The sequence below is a fragment of the Papio anubis genome, chromosome 9 (assembly GCF_008728515.1).
Source record: "Papio anubis isolate 15944 chromosome 9, Panubis1.0, whole genome shotgun sequence".
Lineage (NCBI taxonomy): Eukaryota > Metazoa > Chordata > Mammalia > Primates > Cercopithecidae > Papio > Papio anubis.
In genome coordinates, this window is record NC_044984.1 from 47,509,209 (window position 1) to 47,529,875 (window position 20,667).

General features: G+C 46.7%; 1 protein-coding gene and 1 pseudogene across 1 annotated transcript; one reads left to right on the plus strand and one right to left on the minus strand.

The window, feature by feature from the left end:
* Positions 1 to 209: 209 nt before the first annotated feature.
* On the plus strand, positions 210 to 3,960 carry LOC110740686 (annotated as a pseudogene).
* A 39-nt stretch (positions 3,961 to 3,999) lies between these two features.
* KRT76 (keratin 76) lies at positions 4,000 to 19,128 on the minus strand. Its single transcript, XM_003906426.3, has 9 exons — positions 16,246 to 19,128; positions 14,849 to 15,063; positions 13,031 to 13,091; positions 12,212 to 12,307; positions 11,522 to 11,686; positions 11,299 to 11,424; positions 10,427 to 10,647; positions 8,986 to 9,020; positions 4,000 to 8,544 (listed from the first exon to the last, which is right to left on the minus strand). The coding sequence occupies exons 1-9, from the start codon at positions 16,843 to 16,845 to the stop codon at positions 8,129 to 8,131; spliced, it is 1,935 nt and encodes a 644-aa protein (XP_003906475.1). The 5' UTR covers positions 16,846 to 19,128; the 3' UTR covers positions 4,000 to 8,128.
* Between the last annotated feature and the right edge of the window lie 1,539 nt (positions 19,129 to 20,667).

Sequence of the window (20,667 nt, forward strand, 5' to 3'; positions counted from 1 at the left end):
TTTTTTTTTTTTTTTTTTTTGAGATAGAATCTCGCTCTGCCACCCAGGCTGGAGTACAGTGGCACAATCTCGGCTCACTGCAAGCTCCGCCTCCTGGGTTCACGCCATTCTCCTGCCTCAGCCTCCTGAGTAGCTGGGACTACAGGCGCCTGCCATCACGTCCAGCTAATTTTTTGTATTTTTAGCAGAGACGAAGTTTCGCTGTGTTAGCCAGGATGGTCTCGATCTCCTGACCTCGTGATCCGCCCGCCTCGGCCTCCTAAAGTGCTGGGATTACAGGTGAGCCACCACACCCGGCCAGACCCTGCATCTTAATTACCAGTTTTTCAGGGCAAAACATTCATGAAATAAATTTATGGGAATTCAGACGTGGACTATTTGGCCTTGATTGTGAGTAACCTCAGCTTTAATAAGGCAGAACGCCTGGCTTGAAACAACCAAATAATTAGTCTAAACAGTGGGAGTGAGAAAGGAGCTCTAATACATACATTTTGCTAATTGCTCTCCCCTGTTGCCAGCAAAGATGAATTGAAAGAGGTCAACCAGAGCCCCCTGGAGGCAAGGAGGACAGTTAAGAGTTTGTCTCTCTGTCAGCCAGGGATGAGCTAGCAAGAACCATTACTTCACTGGGACACCAGAGTCGGGACCTCAGAAATTCAGCCAGTGGGAGAAAGAACATCTGGAATAGACAGAGAAGGCAGAGGGGACCTGGGAAGCCCGGCCTAAGTAGCAGCAATCCCTACCCCAGCCCTAGCTTGGCTTTCCTGAATGTCCCAGGCAAGCGTTTACCACTGATCAAATGGCAGCATGCCAGAGAAGCCCACACCCCAGAATCCCTGCAGAATGTTCTCATGAATTCTATACATGCGGTGGGCTGCCCACCATGATCGGACCTTCACCTCCAAGGTCTTCAAGGATCCCAGGGTCTTCTCCATGCTCCCAGGGCACTAGTTTTTACCAGAAAAAAAGGCAAGCTCCCCATCCAAATCCCAGTCAACCAGCCAACTGACCAGCTCCCTCTGGTCCTGTCTCCGGTCAAATTCCCAAAAACAGACTCAGATGAAGATTGTGTACAGGAAGTTTATTGGGGAGTACTCTTCGGATCAATATGTAAGGAAGTGAATGAAGCAGGACTGGGGATTGGGGAAAGGTTAAACTGCTATGTAGTTGGGTTGGCTGCAACAAAGGTCTCAGCCCATCCTATGGAGTGCTAGACCTGCCACTGGGGAGAGATCATAGCCTAGGGAAAGGCACTCTGCTAAGAGCAATCAGGAGCCACAGGGGCTGCAGAAGTGAGTGCCAGGTTCTCAAAAGGGTGAGAGCCCACCACCCATCCACTACAGACCCCACATCCCTAGGGGGCTGATCCTGCTTCTGTTTCTCTCCCAGCCTTGCCTCACTCTGTCATCTCATCTACCACCATAGACATAATTTTGGAGGTGGCCTCTTCCCACAACTTGACCCCAATTCCCTGCAATCCTGTAAGCCCCTCTGGTCTCCCTCCTGCTAAACTAAGTTCTCTCTTTGTCACCCCACCCCAGCTATTCTCAGCATCCCCAACAGGGCACTGATTCTGGCACAATTGTGAATGGTTGCTGGATACCTGAATGACTGAGGTGCTGTTGGAGTCCTTGCCTCAGACAAGCAAGAAGAGAGGAGCAGCAGCTTCTTCCCAATGCGGAACCACAGAATGGGACTAGGATATATGTAGGACTGGCTTCTGGGTGACTTGCCAGGAACTGTGGTGGTACATGGATCAGGCTCCCCAGAAGAAGATGGACTAGCCAACACCAGAGCCCCTGACAAAGAAAAGCAAGACAGGGTGGAGAGTGAAAGCTCAGGTTGTAGAGGACAGTCAGCGGGCCCCCTTCAGGGACGTTTCTGCAGTCCTGTCAACACTCAGCATATGATATTAGTATAAAATCTTCTCCATCCACGTCATCCTTCCCTAGCAGGTTCTGCTTTGCCTTTGTTTCTTTAGGGGGATCCAGATCTAAACAGACCATCCAGGCATAGTCTAAACAATGCAATGTGCCCTGGACAGCCTCTGCTAAAATTGGGAGTAAAAGAAATCATTATCTTTTTCTGCTCAAAATGTTCATAGATCCTTTGATCTCAGACATACCACTAGGCTGTTCACACAGTAGGTAGCCAATAAGGTGTGTCTTTCTTTCATCCAGTCATGACACCATGGCAAGAGTTAGATGTAATATTTATCTGCATTTATAAGACACTGTTTATAATAGCTTTTACAAACAACCGGCTAGTTTTGTTAATCTACAAAGAGGATGTACAGATTATTCAGAAAAACAAAATGATCACTCATAGAGAAAATGGACTGAATAAGTGAAGAGACAATTCACAGAAAATGAAAGCTAAATAGCGAATAAACATATTTGTAATGCTCAACCTCATTAGCAGTCAAAGAAATGAAAATAGAAAACTATCAAAAAAAAAAACTAAAAAAGAATACCACACAGTGTTCAGAAGACTGTGGAGAAATAGGAAGTCTTATACATTACTTACAAAAGCATGAATTGGTACAATCTTTCTTGAGAGCAGCCTGACCATATAAATCAAAAATTTTAAGTGGCCTTGCAATTCCAATAACCTCTAAAAACTTACCTTAAAGAACGAATAGGACCAGAGTCCAGAGAAGTGTGTGTTCATTGCAGCAACGTTTATTACAGTGGAAAAAGTAGAAATGAATATATATATCAAAAGATGCTACATCTATATAATGGAATATTATGTAGTTATTAAGGACGACTTGGCCATGAGGGTAACAGGTGGCAGGGCATGGCACCTACAGCTCAGTAACCTGGGAGGTGGGGTGCGGGGGAGGAGAAGGACGCACGGAAGCGGACTCTGTGGGTCTCAGGCTGACAGGAGGCCGCTCGCCAGCTCCTAGATCAGGGATGGACGCAGCAGCGGAAGTGACGGAAGCCCCAGAGGAAGAGAGCTTTGCACTGCCCATCTCTTCTGCCTCTGAAGCCAAATTTGATGCTGTGGTTGGTTCTATTGAGGCCATCATCATGGATCTCGAGTTCCAGGTACCGCAGAGAAATTTCATGGACAAATACTACCAGGAATTTGAAGACACGGAAGAGAATAAACTCACCTACACACCAATCTTTAACGAATACCTTTCTTTGGTAGAAAAATATATTGAAGAACAGCTGCTGGAGCGGATTCCAGAATTCAACATGGCGACTTTCACAGCAACATTAGAGCACCATAAAGATGAAGTGGCTGATGACATATTCGACACGCTAGTCACATTTACAAACCTTCTGGCATTTAAAGAGATGTTTCTGGACTACAGAGCAGAAAAAGAAGGCCGGGGACTGGATTTAAGTGGTGACTTAGTGGTGACTTGATTGTGCAAAAACACCTTCCACACCAGCTATCCAAAACAATCCGTGGCACTAGCTCGCGTCTCCAGGCAGTGGGAGCCTTCTGGACATCATGGGCCCAGTAGGCGGGAAGAGGCGTCTGTTCCTAATGACAGAATATGTCTTGGAAAGACTGACTCTGCCGCTCTTCTTTAATATTAAGCATTGATGAATCAAAAAGATAATTACCTTACCCTCCAGGGACCTCTGCTTTTCCTGAAACACGTTCTTGTATTCAGTAACCCTACTGCCCTTGCCAAAGTAGACACTGCTCTCAGGAACTTCTGAGGGTCAGACTACTCTGGGACAAGAGATTGTGTCTAGCATTCCACCTGGAAGACCCCTTTTCTCACCATACATGTTCCTGTGTCAACAACATGGAAAATAACACCATCACAAACCCTCCCTGTCCCAAATACCACAGGCAGGCTTTACACCAAACTTTCGTGTGCTCACAGCTCTTTCACTTGGGTAAGATTTGTAGTCCATCAACCCTAGGGATCCACCTGTGCAGGTATTTTACTTTTTGGGAGTATTTATCTAGGATGTCACTCAAACCAACTGCCCCTGACTTGAGATTTCTGAAGCTCCTATTTTCTGCCCACTATTAGGAGAAAACTAGAGCCAGTCTTGGCCGAAGGAAGCAACTGAAAAACGTGTCCTTAACCAAAATCTACATGGGAAAATCAATTCCTAGGCGTGGATTTGCAGTACTTTTATCACTGTCTTCTGCTAGTCCTGATATGGTCCCACAGTTTCTAGAGAAGCCTTTATTTTTTTAAACATCATTGTTGAAAAAATATTTTTGTAGATGAATACTCAAGTGGTAGATCTAATACAGTAGATCTGATTTTAGAATTTCTGAATAGCCCCTTAAAGATCTAAGTATTCAATGGCTTGTACTTTTTAATTGTAGTGCTATGAAGGCAAAAATGGTTTTTTAATTGAATTTCCTATTTTACTGGACATCAATGGATGTATGCTATGTGCTGGAAATCAACTGAAAGATATCTTTTACTTACAGCATGTTAAGTGTATTCGTACAGATTTACTTAAAATCCTTTCCGTATAAATCAGTCTGTTAGGCTTTTGGTTGGGGTGGGAGTGAGTTTGCTAAAATGTAATTCTTCAAGCTCTGTAATTCCAACTCTATCCTTTTTCCTTTCAAAATCTTTCTTGCAAAAAAAATGGTGTTCCACTGGTCTAGTTCAGCCTGAGTAAAAGGAGGTAGCAAAAGGCTTCAGAGGTATCAAAGGTCATCTGTCTGGCTTCATGTTAGTAAAATGTTTGGTAGGACATTGCTGACTAGAAAACATATATGTCACACCTCTAGAAAGAAGAAAAACATATAATTGTTTATAGTTCCTAATGTGTACCTTTGATTTTGTTTGTTAAGTAAAAATAAGAATCTGCACCGAAAAAGAAAATTATGATCTCAATCTACATTTGCTGTTGTGGAAAGATGCTAATTAGTAAATTTCTTATCATCTAGATTATAAATTCTATGAGGGCAGAAACTGTATGTGTTCTCCCCTGTATCCTTGGGCCTGGCACAGTAGCTAGAAAATGGTGGGCATTCAGTCTATTAATAGTTGTTGAATAACTAAATGGATAAATTCCACAGTACATTAAGTGAAAAATCAAGTTAAAAAGCAGAATGTATTAAGACCCCATTGTAAAATATTTTATATATTTCTATGAATATGTGTGCATGCATGCACATGCATGAATGTAGGAAAATGTCAGGATGGTAGAATCATAGATGATCTTAATCTTCTTTTAATTTGCTAAAACTTTATGCATTTTTGCTCTAAATGTGTGTTGCTTTTATAATTTAGTAAAAGATATCTAGAAGGAGAGGGAGAAGAGTGAAGGATAAAGAATAAAGGATGGAAAACAACAAAGTAGTTGCCACTAGGAGACAGATTGTTTAATTCTAAAGACAACTGGTAGGATTTCAAGTATGAATTCCGAAGGGTTCCTGTCACCCTTTTGACCATTCCACACAGGTAAATACCTATTGTACTTACCCTGGCTGCCTTCAAACACAAAGAGCTGCCCCAGTTCTGTCTTTAGATGGGCGATGGGTTGAGGGATTCTGTAAGGCTGAGACAGCCCAAGATTGCCAGTCTCCCACAGTCTTCAAAATGTTCTATTCTCCCCAGCCCCTATCCTGGACTCAGACATGATGCCTTCACCCTGGAGCTTCACCATGTGCTCCACTGTCACATGGTTCAGTGCCACTGTGTCAAGAACATGGAAGATGACACTAGTCCTGGAGTTCTCCTGGGATTTGGTCTGGATAGCTGAGCCTTGACCCCTTGCCCTTCCTCCATATTGCCCAGAGTCTCTTTCCTTCCCAGGCCTGCTCCAGGCTTCTTCTACAATGTGCCTTTCTTAATAGGCCCCTTCCTTTAATTCGAGGTATTCTTAAGTCTTTCACTACCTCCCTTGGTAGCCCCCTCCACCATTCCTCCTCACAAGAGTTCAAAAGAGTGTCCTAGGTCCTCACTGTAAACTTTTCACTCTGTCCTACCTTAGCGTGTGACCTATCCCATCTTTCATTCAGGCTGAGGGGATGGGAGGCCCACTTCCCTTATTCATCTCTATTCATCCTTTCAATTGACCACCAAACTTTTGCTCAGCTCCCCACCTGTTATGCAGGGCCCTGAGATTACTACCCAGCAACACATGGAGCAGAGCTCCCAGGGTGTTTTCCTGTGGGGAGTTGGGGAGACAACCGATTATGTTTCTTGCAGTGTCTCTAAAAGGCCAGTAAGAGCAGCAATTCAGAACTGCCTGCGCCTGCTCAAAGTACCCAGAGCTAGGCCAAGGGAAAGTGGAAAGGGCACTACCTCCTGCTTGTAAGCCATGAAAAGATGGGCAAGTATTTATTGATCTCTCAGGTATAGAAACTTTAAAATGTCCTCTTCTCCAATTCTTGAGGCCAGGGCTACAGTACTTTAGAGATTAAATGGGGTGAGCTAAGGCTCAGAAATATAGAGACCAGGCCCTGGCACTCCCCTTGGACATTAGACAAATGTACAGATGCCCTCTCGTTATTCCAGCCCTGACCTGACTTATGGGCAGTAACACTTGGTCTACAGTGACTTACAAACTAGCATTTTGCCATGCTTAGTGGCCTGCAGAGGGGATTGGTTGGGGGGTGGGGTAGGGAAAAATCACAGATCCTAAATGTCATCTCCTGAGGCCCCCAATTTTCCTGGTTTCTCTCAGTGACTATCTCATTACCCCTGTGCTCCCTGGGTTCAGGTTTCAGTTTTCTGAAAATGGCTGGTAAATGCTGGTGTGAGGGCAGGCACACATCATCCCCGTTCCTAATTGTATACCCCCCTGGAGTGAGTTTTACTAGTTTAACACTCCCACCCACTCTCTTACCTGATCGGTGAGTTTGGAAGGAAGAGTTGAGTTTGCAGAGCAATGCCCCTCCATCTCTTAGGATCTGGCTGTCCACAGCAAGATTATATTCTTCTCTCTTGTGCTCTCCCTCGGCTATTAGGGATCTGACCCCATAGGGAAGGCCGCAGTGGCCCTTGGCTGCCCCTGCCCAAGTAGAAAATCTGGCCTAATCCTGAGGTCCTGTGATAGGAGAAGCCCTTTCCATCCGAGGTAAAAAAAAAGAAAAAACACATGCTCCAGTATCTGCTTTATTGGTAATAAAGGCAATATTGGCCCTCCATCTGCTCATTCATTTGTCCTATTTTTTAATTGGCTCAGAATCTATGCAAGGAGAAGAGGATGCTATGTATTGACCCCTTCAGATTCCAAGAGCTGTGTTTGCAGAAGGAGGATTGGTTCTGTGTCTGGCTGGGATGGGGGTGGAACAAAGGAACTGAAGTCCCAGTGGAATCTGTTTCCTTGATGAACTGCAGAACCCTCTTCTTCCAAGACTGAATTGCAGAGGCCTGCTTAGAGGCTGGAGGATGGATGGGATGACTTTCTTGGGAGTGGGGAAGGTCTCCCCTTAAACAACATACTCCTGGGCAGACCTATCACAACAACCTAACCAAATAGATGGAGAAGGCAAGACTATTCAGTGGCCTTTATGCCCACTTGTAAATTCCTGGAAAACCATCACCATCACCTGATATCTCATCACTTTTGGGTCATGATCTATTCTGTGACTCCTGGAATAAAAGACAAACACCAGAATGTAAAATTCAGTGCAATTTATTGAGAAAAGAAAGTTCAGCATACTCATCACCAGAGGATCTACAGCTCAGGGAATTAGGGGACAGAAAGGAGTCAGGATCTGAAGCCCAGATGTAGGGAGGGTTCCCTGGGAATCAGCAGTCTGGAGATCTTGACCATGCACCCTCCAGCACTGAACCCATGACTCTGCCCTCCTCAGACAGTGCTTAGATGATTGGCTTCAAATTACCAACTCCCAGTAAGAAAGGGAGATGGGCCAGAGTGGGAACAGGCCAGGCTGTGAAGGCCAAGACTGGCTTGGACTCAGAGGTTGCTGTCCAAAGTAAGGGGCCGTTGCAGGAAGGTTTCCAGGGGCATCATCATCCCAGACCAGCAGCTGGACCTCCATGGCCCTGGGAAGGTCATGGGAGTGAAGAAACCAGAAGTTCAGCTTCTTCTCCAGGGAACTTGAGGAAAAATGTGGTTGACCCATGTGCATCCATTGATGCCAAGCAGAGAGTGGGAAACACTGTTGCAGGCTGAGTGGGAAGCAGGTGGTTATAGAGATTTGGCACAGAAGATCACTTGGTGGAGTTATGCTGGCTTGAGCTCGTGGTCTGGGAAAAGCGGATACTGGTGCTGCCTCCACCACCAGACTTATAGCCACTGCCTCCAGAAGTCTGGACACTGCCAGAGCTGGAGCCCATTCCACTGTGGCTCATGGACATGCTACCTGCACCACCGAGCCTGCTCCCGCTACTGCTGCTCTGGTAGCCCCCGCTGCTACCCCTGCCCCCAGTGCTGCCACTGCTGACCCCTCCATAGCTGCTGCTGCTGCCGCCACTGACTGCTCCATAGGCACTGCTGCTGCCGCCACTGACTCCATAGCCGCTGCTGCTGCCGCCGCCTCTGTAGCCACCACTGCCACTGACCCCTCCAAAAACTCCACGGCTACTACCAGAGCTGCCACTTGTGCTGGTGACATTGCTGACCACTGCTACAAGACAACAGGCACACAATTCAGGCAAAGGGCCTGGGAAATTGGAAGCCAAGCACTGTATTACATCCCCACCCTGCTTGGCTCTGTGACTTCCAGAAAGATGCTAACTTATCTAATGCCTCAGTTTGCAAACCTTGAGAGTGAGCCTGGCCTCTAGTGCCTTCTCCCAAGAATAAGAACCAGAAGTATCCACAGAAATTTCTGGTTTTCCAACCTAGGCCACTCCCCAAACCAGAGGAGTTTTATCTTTGGCCTGAGAGGTTGTCAGCTTATGCTAGGGGCAGAGCGTGTGGCCGAGGCCTGAGATCCTAGACACTGTCAGGTGGCCTGACCTCCTTGGATGGAACAGGCCTTCTTGCCTGAAGGTCAGTCAGTGAGGTTGTTTCTAGTTGCCCTTCTTACAACCCAGGGAAAGGGTTTTTTGAATAGACTACTTACAAATGCACACGGCACTCTGACACTCTCCAGACATCCTGAAAAGGAAGAGGAGAGGTGAATTATTTCTGCAATGAGTCAATAACCAGAGTTGAGAGTTCACAACTTTGGGAGCCACACCCTCCCATTTGCCCCACTAGGGGTCAAGCTCCTGCGAGAAGAAAGCCTATTCCAAGTCTGTTTCCATGACCGTATCTCCCCAGAAAGGGGGGTGCTTCAAGAGCTGAGACTTCCCACCCTTTTCCCCTTAGCACTTAGAGATTATCTTCTCTAGGCAAACTACTTGACACCCAGATCTGCCTTGATTGGCCTGTCCCCACCTCTCATCCCCTGCTAAGACCATCTTCCCACCTTAGCATGCTCTTTCATTTTTCTCAACTCAGCCCTGGATTTTTTTTTATCTCCAATTCTCCCTTTCCAAGAAGGCTTCCACAATGAGCCCTCCTGGGGTGGTGGTGACATGATGGGGGTTGTTCAGGGTGGAGAAAATATGGGAGGGACTGACACTAAACGCAGGATGGATTTGAAATGCCCCACCTACACTGCCCATCTTCCTGTGTCTTGTTCATGAAGCAGGCACGTCCACATATCTGAGAAGATATGGAATGGGTGTGCACACCTTGCCCATGTGTGCCCACTGGTGTTGACCACTTTCTCCTCATCCGATGACTCCTAGTACACTTGACATCATCTTCACTCTCGCTTTCCTTCTCATACTTGGGTTCTGCTTCCTTCATCAGATTGGGAGCTACCCGAGGACAGAGGGGTAGCTACCCCCGAACACATGATGCATTGGGCAGGAACTCAGCAGAAAGATCTCTCGATTCTTGACACTCCTTTAGCATTCAATAACCACTCGCTAAGACTTTGTCTGCTGCTTAATGTTGTATTATTTTCCAAGAGCATGGATGTATGAACCATCTCCCCATATGGACTCCCTTCATGGGTGGTGCTTGTAGGACTGTCTATATTGAGCTTTCCAATATGGAGCCAGTAGCCACATGATGCTATTTAAGTTAATTAAAATTAAATTAAATGTAAAACTCTGTTTCTCAGTTGCACTAACCACATTTCCAGTGCTTAAGTGGCCAATGGCTACTGTATTGGACAGCACAAGAATAGAACATCTTCATTATCTCAAAAAGTTCCAGTGGACAGCACCGGCCTATCACTTGTCATAATGCCAAAGAACTTTCCTAATACATTGCACACAGTGAAGTTCAGTAGAGATATGTAACATCATGTTGATGCCCATTAAACATTTGAGAGTTAGATGGTCTCAATGGACATAAAATAGTGGTACTTGAACCCTTGACTCTGTCATTCAAGACACTCCTTGCCCTTTGTCTGAGTGTTCCTCTCCTTATCATCTTGCCCACTTTTCACACTATCAAAGGTCACTCTAAAACCATATCTGGAGAATGGAGATCCCATGACCCCTCACCTGCACTCCTCTCCCTCCAGCAGCTTGCGGTAGGTGGCAATCTCCACATCCAGGGCCAGCTTGACGTTCATCAGCTCCTGGTAGTCACGCAGGAGCCGAGCCAGGTCATCCTTGGCCTTCTGTAGGGCAGCCTGCAAGTCTTGGAGCTTGGCATTGGCGTCCTTGAGGGCCATCTCTCCACGCTGCTCAGCCTCTGAAATTGCCGTCTGCAGGTTGGCATTCTGAGGTGGAAGATCAATTAGCATAGTGACCCGGAAACAAACACTTGATCTTTACTAGGAGTGGATCTCTTCCCCCACATCCTGCATCCCTTCCTCCCTTTCCTTAGAAATCTCAATGGAGCATGTGCAGAGAAAAGAAGTCCGTTTTGCAATTGCTTAATTCATCTTTGGCGCATAGAAATCGACTTGTGGCACATCAAGAAAGGGAGCACTAATTTGCTTTCCTATGCTGGTACAGGTAGTAGTGCTCTGGTTAGTCTCTAATCTTTTCTGCAAGACTGTTAAAAACTCTCTTGCCTAATCACTTTATTCCAATGATACAGAACAGCCATCAAGGTTATGTGAAATGTGTGAGAAACAGCTTCACTAAGGGCAGATCCTGCTGAGAGCTGAGTGTTTAAGTCCAGCACTGCAGCTGCAAGATTTGCTAGGCAAACTGGAATAAGCAAACATCTTTCTTGAGTGAGCATTCCAAGAAGCTCAACCTCCAAAAGAAACATCTGGAAGAACAAAGTTTCCCAAAGACTGTGCTATCCCACATGTGACACCATGAAAGGATGGAGAGAGCATGTAGCAGAGGAGCAGAGCTTGTGCTGCTTCTCTCCAGGGCCCAGAAGACCTCCGGGATCTCTCCGTTAAACCCAGCCCCACCTGCTTCTTGACATTTTCAATCTCAGCCCGTAGCCTCTGGATCATCCTGTTGAGCTCCATGATCTCACTCTTGGTGTTCTTCAGGTCATCCCCGTGCCTGCCAGCTGTGGTCTGCAGCTCCCCAAGCTAGCAGAGGAAAAACCAATCAAAATGGCTTTTGCAAAGTGTTGGCACATTCTTGATGAAGGTCATCAGGATCTAAGGACACAAGGAGGGTTCCCACCTTGGTCTGGTACAGGGCCTCAGCTTCAGCCTTGCTCCTCTGGGCAATCTCCTCATACTGGGCACGGACCTCAGCAATGATGTTGTCCAGGTCCAGGCAGCGGTTGTTGTCCATAGACAGAACCACAGACGTGTCGCTGACATGGCTCTGCATCTGGGACAGCTCCTGCAGGAAACATGGATCATTACTCTCACCATCCCCTGGCCCAGGGGATGCTAGGAATCCTCTACTAGCGGAGATATCCCAAGGATGGGGCTAGAAGTGGATCAGTTGGAAAAATAAGCTCACACTTTATGCCTGGCTACAGCCTAAAGGATGTTAGACAACAAGGCTAAAGGAAATATGCAAAATATGCAAATATAATCAGGCTGTCAGCCTGAAAGTATCAGCCAGTGAGTCCTATTGTGTAAGTTTCCATGGGCCCCCAGCAGGGAGGAATATTATGAAGAAGCCAGCTATAATATGAGTATAGGAGCCAGAGAGAAGGTGCAGAGCAAAATGTCCTGAGGACCTGTGGCTCAGGTCTATGCAGACTGAAGGAGCTCAGTTAACGTTTCCCAGGTGGGGTGGAGCTGAGTCCTGAGCCCCATTGCTGGTTTTGTGAGTGTTGTGCTGTTTGGCTGTCCCCTGAAGTTATGCTTGGGAAGAATCAGACAGGAAGGTTCTGGAGCTTGCAAACCAAGGAATCACCATCTCATAGAGGGTCCTCAGGAAGCTGACTTCATCTGTCAGGCTGTCCACTTTGGCCTGCAGCTCCACCTTGTTCATGAAAGCCGCATCCACATCCTGCAGAGGAGGTCAGAAACCCAGAGAATGACCCTCTGTTCCCCTCCCACCCAGTGGCTCTTTCCTAAGCCCTCATGTCTCATCTTTGTTCCTCCCCTAGCTCTTCTCCTAACTGTGACTTCTCATCTTCCCTTTTAAAATAAGGAAACTCAAAGTGGCTTTCTTCCTTTTCCTTGCTTGACATGTCAAATCCTAATGCTTTAACAAAATACAAACCATAAGGCACCATCTGATTAAAGGTAGAAATTAAGAGTAACCATCTGATTTTAGGGTAGAAAAAAATTTACCTAATATGTATGTGACTTTGGCTGTGTAGTACCAGAAATCCCACCCTCCTGAACAGAAATTAGGGTATTCTCACTACTTCACTTTTATGATGACTGGTTTAAATATGCTACAAGTATTTGTTGATTGTTATTAATAGCATCTGGAGTACATTTGTAGGCTGAAAATCTTGATTAATTCTACACATAAAGCGCTCATTATTAGTTCGCATTGCTAATCAGCTCATTAGTCACAGTAACATTTTAACATACTTTCCCATGGTAATGTACTTAGAGCAGCTTCCTTCATTAAACATTTCATTTCCAAAAATGTAAGGAAAAGTGTCAATCTCACACACCATATAAGGTCACTGTGCCCCAGAACAGCTGGCTGTGCACTCTCTCCATGGGGGCAGCTCCCAGAAAGGGAACCTGGGTATGCTGGTCCAGGCTCACCTACCTTCTTGAGCCCCACAAACTCATTCTCTGCCGCAGTTCGTTTGTTGATTTCATCTTCATACCTGGAACAACAAGAGGTATGTTGAACACTGGCATTTCAGAAGTGGAAAAGAGAGATGAGGATTCCAGGCACTCTTCTCACCAGTGCAGAGACAGGACCAGCTTCATGGGCATGTGCAGTTACATGGGACCCTGGGCTCAGGGTCCTCACACTCAGCTCAATGCTGGCACCATATTGACATTCTTTCTTTTCTTTTTTTTTTTTTTTTTTTTCTCTGAGACAATGTTTCACCCTGTCACCCAGGCTGGACTGCAGTGGCACAAACATGGCTCACTGTGGCCTCAACCTCTCAGGCTCAGGCAATCCTCCTGCCTCAGACTCCCAAGTAGCTGGAACCAGAGGCATGCACCACCACATCCAGCCAATTTTTTAATTTTTAGTAGAGACAAGGTCTCACTTTGTTGCCCAGGCTGGTCTCGAACTGCTGGGCTCAAGTGATTCTCCCTCCTCAGCCTCCCAAAGTACTGGGATTACAGGCATGATTGAAATTCTTAATAATTTTGTAACTAGGTTCCTGCATTATCATTTTGCACTGAGCCCTGAAAATCATGTAGCTGGTCCTGCCCAGAGACCTCTTAGAGCTCAGGGCACTGCCTGGCCCTCTTCCCTCTAAATCCAGTGATGGGCAGAGGTATGGGCAGTCAGGGTGAGAGGGCAGACTTCAAGGAGCTTGACTATTTGCCTAAGCTCTTTGATTGACTTTGCAAAGCACAATGTGTGCGTATGGAACCCAGTGAAATAAATGTTTGCTCTCATTGGGCATTTCTACCGGTTTCCTCTGTTTCTGTTTTACTTAATTACAGTTACTTCTTGTAAGAATTTCAGTTAAAAATGAATTCATATCTTCTGAATGCATCAGAGTGGTGGGATTCCTGCCTGTTAAGGACTAAAATCTACTACCAAGAGTTTGTATTTCATAAAGCTTGAGGAATTGGACTGATTCTAGGAGAAAAGAGGTCTCTGGGCAGGACCTCTTTCTTTCCCCTAGGAGGAAAGAGGTCTCTGAAACCTCTTTTGGGAATGTGAATCTGAGTTGCCACTGGATTCCCAGAGCCCAGCACAGAGCCTGCCACAGAGTGGGTGCCCACCAGGTTCGTGCAGTTGAATTGGAATAGGGCCTCTGCAGAGCAGGTGCCCGTCCCTGTGGGTTCTGATCCTGGGGAAGTTGGGAGCTCCCTCCCACCTTGAGAGGCCCCGTTTGCTCCTCACAGACCTCAGCGGGTATGGACTGCAACATGGAATGTTAAGGAGGAGGCAAACCAAAACTGCAGAACAGGACATTGGATGAGACTCACTGAAAGAGGCCTTTACCAAGTGCAGCCCTGGACATCTGCCTAGAATCCCCAGGAGCTAGGGGAGCCCTCACATTCCTGGGGCCTGCCCCACACCTATGATTCAGAGTACCTAGGACTGGAATACAGGAATATGCATTGTTGACAAGTGTCCAAGGTGATTCCTATGTACAGTCAAGTGTGTCAGACTCCTCATCCTAAAGGGTTCTAAACTCTGGGAGGACTCTTTTGTCCTTCTGGGCTGGAATAGGAGGGGGCCCACCTGGAGACTGAAATCTGTGTCATAGCCACTTGGGAGTCTCAGTCCCCACCCTCTCACCCCCTTCTGCTTGGTCATGCTTCACTCAATAAATCCATCCCAGAGTATTGACTGAAGGCACAGTTGGGAACAGCTGAAATCCCAAATTAGGACCACACTTCCCTGCTAATTCCCCAGAAGGGGAAATTCCCCAGGAGGAACCCTCACTTCTTTTTGAAGTCTTCCACCAGGTCCTGCGTGCTTTTCAGCTCTCCCTCCAGGTTCCCCCTCTCTGCTAGAAGTGAATCCAGCTGCTTGCGTAGGAAGTTGATGTAGGATTCAAAACAAGGCTCTAGGCTGCTGGGCCCCGAGCCTGTGGTCTGCTGCTGGAGCAGTTCCCACTTGGTCTCCAGGACCTTATTCTGCTGTTCCAGGAACCGCACCTGCATCAAAGGGGGAAGAAAAGGAGTCAGCCTCTTGAGTTGGGCATGTGGGGCTGCCCATCCCACATGGTAGAAATGTGGAGAAGGAACCCAGTTCTTCAATCTGCAATTTCCCCTGTTTTTTAATTTGGGAAAGATGAAGATTTAGAAAAGAGAAAACTAGAAGTTGTTGAGTGATTATGCCATACCTGTTATTTTCATGTATTTCCATCACATTTAATTCTCACAACCACCTATAGAGCAGTTGCTGTGATCCCCATTTTGTAGATAAGGCAACTGAGACTCAAAGAGTTTAAGTTTCCCAAAATGACAAGTCTACTGAGTGACAAAGCTAAGAATCAAACCCAGGACTGCCCTGGGTCTATAGGGGTCCTTCAGAATACAACTAAAGGAAGTCAGCACAAATAAAGTTTGTCATTGTTTTTTAGATGTAAGCTTTTTTCAGCTCCATAAAGGCAGTGAAAACAGTCAATGAGGTCTAACATTTCTTTAGAAGTTTCACATATGAAGACCTCCTTCATATGATGTGATGTATTTCCATGTGATGGAAACACATGAAAATAACAGGTATGGCGTAATCACTCAACAAATTCTAGTTCTGTCTTTTCTAAATCTTCATCTTTCCCAAATTAAAAAACGAGAAATTCCCTTCAGATCCTGGACTCAGTACCACACAGACCCAGCACACCCTCATCTGCCCCAGCATGGACAGCTCAATTTAACATTGGCTGAAGCACAGCGTTGCTTGGAAGGTAAGGCAGCTGCCAATACTCCTCATTTAGAGGCAGCCCCAAGATCTGTGCTAACACAGTTTTTGATTACTAGCTAGTTTGGATTATCAAGCAATTGCTTTTCAGGAGAAATTAAAGTAACTGCAATAATTTTATGACTAATGGCTCATTCTTCAAAGAGCTAAGAGTGTGTTTGGACCCCCACTTCATTTACCCTCATCTCACTCTTAGTAGGAAACCAGGACCAGGAATTCTTCCCCCCATTTCACAGCTGGAAAAACAAGGCCCAAAAAGTGAAAGAGGCATGATCGCTATCTTGTAGGGACCAAGGCAGCACCAGGACAAGAGCCAGGCACCCCTACCCTGTGTCTCACAGGTCCCCATGGCATCTTTCTACACCAACCCCTGGGCACTCCAAACCCTCCACAGCACCTCTTGGCCTTGCCCTCACCTTGTCAATGAAGGAGGCAAACTTGTTGTTGAGGGTCTTGATCTGCTCCCGCTCCTGGGCCTTTACTTGTCCAATCTGGGGGTCGATCTCCACATTGAGGGGCTGCAGGAGACTCTGGTTTACAGTCACTTCCTGAATTCCCCCAGAAAAGCCCCCAGGGACAAAGCCACCAGGACTGCCAAAGCTGCCAAGCCCACCAAAGACACCAGGACCACCAAACCCACCAGCTTCACCAAAGCCACCAGCCCTTCCAAAACCACTACCTATTCCTCTGCCACCACCAAAGCCACCACCATAGCTGCCCCCAAAGCCACCTCCATAGCCACCTGCAAAGCCACAGCTGCTCTGCCCTCCCACAAAGCCTCCAGCCCGGGAGCCACCAGCTGCCACGCTGATGGAGATGCTCTTGTTGCCACCCAGGTTGTAGAGGCTGCGACTGCCAAAGCCGCCTGCTCTGCTCCGGAAGCTACAGGCCCCTCCACCAGCTCCCCCAGAGCGGGCCACACAGCTCATCCTGCTGCTGCCGGAGACCACGGCAGAGCGGCCGGAGAAACCCTGGCTCCCGCCACTGAAGGATTTCTTGCAGACTTGTCTGTTCATAGTGAGAGAGCTTGGAGGTGACCTAGTGATCACTTAGCAAGAGCTGAGAGCTGAGAGGGATGGGGACAAGAGAGGAGACTGGCCTTTATACACCAGGGAGTTTGGCTTGGCAAAAGGAGAGGCAAGCAATTAGTTGAGAGTCATCTTGGGTTTGGTTTGCCTCGTAGGCATTAAGTTACTTCTTGGTTCCCAACACACCTCAAAGATAATCCTCTGGGCCAGAGTGGCTTTGCTTTCTTAGCTTAATCACCTAAACTTGCCTCAGTTGACAAAATGCTAGAGCTCTCCTCCCTCTCTTTGTGTGATGTCCTCAAGGGTTTCAGGGAACCCAAGCAGCACCTGATCCAGCAAGAGGAAGCAGCTTTAGACACCAGGGGATCAGGAGCCATGAGCTCCCTGACACAGGGGTGAGGACCAGGCCACCACTTCCGGGCGGGCTGGGTCCCTCCCTGCAGCACCACAGTGTCCACAGGCTCCTGCAGTGGCTGTACCCATCTGTCCTATCATTGGGCTTTGTCTTCCAGTGGCATGCCACCTGTGCCCAACTCTTCAGAGGGCCTGGAGTGGGAACGGAAGTGAGAGGGGCCCAGACCCACAGAGTCTGCTCTGCCAGCACCTCAGCCAAAGGCATCCATCTCAGCAAACCTGGAGTTTGGGCTGAGAAATACTACTTATGGGAAAGAAATTACAGTGGAGCTAAACACATCTAGCTCCTGGAACAGGAAGCAAACAAGTATGAGGTTTGGGAAGAGGAGGAGGCATGCACTGTGGAGAGCCTCAGACCAAGCCCTCCCCCCACCATCCTAGACTGACAGCAGGCAATTTCTGGACCCAGAAGCAAGAGGGGACAGAATCTGGGAACCCTCCAGCTGTCTGGTAGAGTCGGTTCAAGGACCCCATTTATCTTAGAAGGACAGTGCATGTTGTGTCTAGGCCCCAACTCAGATCTTCTGGAGGGGATACCCTCCCTGCTTTACTCCCTGGTCTGGGTCAGATGCCCCTCCTTGTCTTCCCACCATACCCTGTACTTTTTCCATCATGACCCTGATGTAAAGTATACTTACCTGCTTACTTGCCCATACCCCACCGGTCCCTGAGCTTCTTGAGGGCAAGGCTTGAGTCCTGCCCATTCTAAATTATCCTAAATGTCTAGCTCCTAGCATAGGGTAAGCACAGCACAAATGTGTTAACTGACTGATGACTGATGTCTAAGACTGCAAATACCTAAAACCAGCTCCCACCCCAGCCCTGTGAATGAAAATCTTCAGAGGAAGGGCTTGAGAGTTTGCATTTTTAACAAGCCTTCCAGGTCATTCTTATAATGCAGGATGTCTGGGAAGCCCTGGTCCAGACCATGGCTGCACCACAGGGGCCAGGAGTAGGAGGATGGAGGACGCTTGATGGCAGAATGAACGACACATGATGAGTTGCTGCTCTCACTGCCAAGAGCTCAGCGGACCCCCACTCCCATCCAACCCACCTCCACACCCAAACACATCACACAGGGCAAGACCAAATCCTCAGGTTGTTGTCTGCATAGGAGATTTCACACATATGACAGGAGCGGGGGCACTGATTCTAGACTCCCTAAGAAATTGGTGGGGAGTCTATCTCCGGAATTCCAGCCAAATTGGCAGTGGGCGCTCTTTCTGAGTTTCTGGTTTCTGAACAGTCCAGTCTAGGAGAGAGGATTGATCTGAAAACCTGGGAACCACCATGAGTTGAGCAACTTCAAGAGCTCTGCAGCTAATTTTCAGCTCTCTGCTCTGCAGCTTGTCTGGCGTCAGATCCCAGATCCACTATCCACCAACTTTTAGGCCTTGGACAAGTTACTTAACTTTTATGTGTCTCGTTTATCAACTGTAAAATGGAACTAAGAATGGCAAGTACTTCATGGGGTTATTGTGAGCATTAAACAAGTTAAGTAAATATAAAATGCTTAGCCCAGTGCTTGACACGCAGCAAGCGCTGTATGTTTAGCTACTGCCAGTACTCTATTTGGGAGAATGGGGAAGCGATAACGTGTTTGGCCCTGGCTGTTCTCAAGACAACTTTGCATCCCTAAGAAGCTCACTAGAAAAGAGTGAGACCTATACTGAATAGGGTTGGGTTGGGTGACCTTGGGCCACGATTTAACGTAAGTCTGTGTTCTAATCTGCCAAACCCTTTCCTACCTTACTGGTTTGTGGTGAGACTTGCAGGATAATGTAACTGAAAGTCCTTTGAAAATCACAAAATTCCACACAGGAGTAAGATAGCTGTGGTCTAACAGAAAACAGAAAACCTGTCATTGTGGAATTCCAAAGGTTCAATTCCTGGGTTCAAATCCTATGTCTACCTCTTACTATGTAGTGACCTTGGACAAGGTACTTGACTTCTCTCTCTCATTTGTAAAAGGTGGCATTGATCCTACTTGCAGGATTGTTTTGGAAGTTAAATACATAGTATTCAGCAATATATATTTGGATTTTTAAATTAACATCATTCTTCCACAGATAATCCAGGAAGAGGATTTCATGTTGAGTTCTTCCATGAGACATTTACTCCACCCATCAATTGAATGACAGCCCCCCTGGTAAGGTCTTTCCTCATATTCTCTGGATCCTTTAAAAGCAGATCACATGCCCTTCCTGGAAAGAAAGCTGAGCCAGGCTCAGCTGAAGCTCCAGGTGAGAGCCCAAAGCAAACAAGAACAGACTTAAGTATCTCTGATTCCCTTCCCTCCCTTGGCTGCAGTGCTGAGGTGGTGAGTGGCAGCCTCTGACATGTGGCTCGCTTCTACCACCCTGGCATAGGCTGGAGAAGCATGGTGGAAAAAGGTGATGTACAGATCACAAAAGCACGGGCTTGGGTTGGGTCACCTAATCCGTGTAGCCTGAGCCTGCCAAAGCATCACCTTGTTTATCAGATGGAGATTGTCTTCTCAGCAGTTGAATGGAGCTGCTGGAAATACCCAGAGTTGCAGTCCTCAGCAACATTGCCCTTATTCACTGTAGGATCTTTCAGAACAGTATCTAAAGGATCTTCCCACTGCCAGCAATCTGAGTTCCAATCTCTCACCTGCTGGAACCTTCTGTGTAAAGCTTGCCAGATGGCTGAGCACCCTGGATTTTTATTTCCCCACCTAAAAAATTGGGGGTACTAAAACCAAGTAGTTATTCCCTCTAACCAAATTGCTCTCTGGCAGTCAACTGCGGTGAGAAGACTTCAGATTGCCTGTAACATAATTATGAGTGAAGGAATGCATCATAAGACAGTAGTCATTATCCTTGGTCAAAGTGGGCAGACGTCCCTCTCCACCACCATCTGCTGAGGATGAGGAAGCTATGGCTGCTGCCTCTTTCTCCATGGAGGTTCGCAGATCCCATTTTCAAGATAATCACCAATTTGTTCTCAAAAATAAAAAACAGAATAATTAACGTTCTGGGTATGCCACCCCTGGACTAGGAATTAGCATTCTTTTCTTGTTGACATAAAAGCTTGTTACTAATGAAGCAACTTTAACCAATGAACAGTAAAAATAATTACCATATAGAGCAAGATTTATAGTGAAAGCTTGATAAAGAGGCAGACATCTAAGTACAACTAAATCCTTATGTTACTAAAGTCTTAGCTGTTAGCAATCACAATTTGTTCTGATTCTGGTCTTATCTCTACACTTGATTAAAACACACTCCAGCTCACCCCTAATTCTTTATCTGGTACTTGGATCTCTCCCAGGGCATATGCAGGGCAAAATTCTATCTCCCAAGATGGCCCTGATTAAAAGGTTCTGTGATTATATAAATTTGGAAAATGAAATTTTCCAAAAAGTGAAAAAAG

Bases quoted from the DNA above. Each gene is read 5' to 3' on its own strand.
- KRT76 (XM_003906426.3), bottom strand. From the start codon at position 16,845: ATGAACAGACAAGTCTGCAAGAAATCCTTCAGTGGCGGGAGCCAGGGT. The intron at 11,425-11,521 runs GTGGGAACCCTC...TTCCTCTGCTAG, and splicing joins AGGCCCTGTACCAGACCAAG to CTTGGGGAGCTGCAGACCAC. The intron at 8,545-8,985 runs GTAAGTAGTCTA...GTTGTCTTGTAG, and splicing joins TCAGAGTGCCGTGTGCATTT to CAGTGGTCAGCAATGTCACC.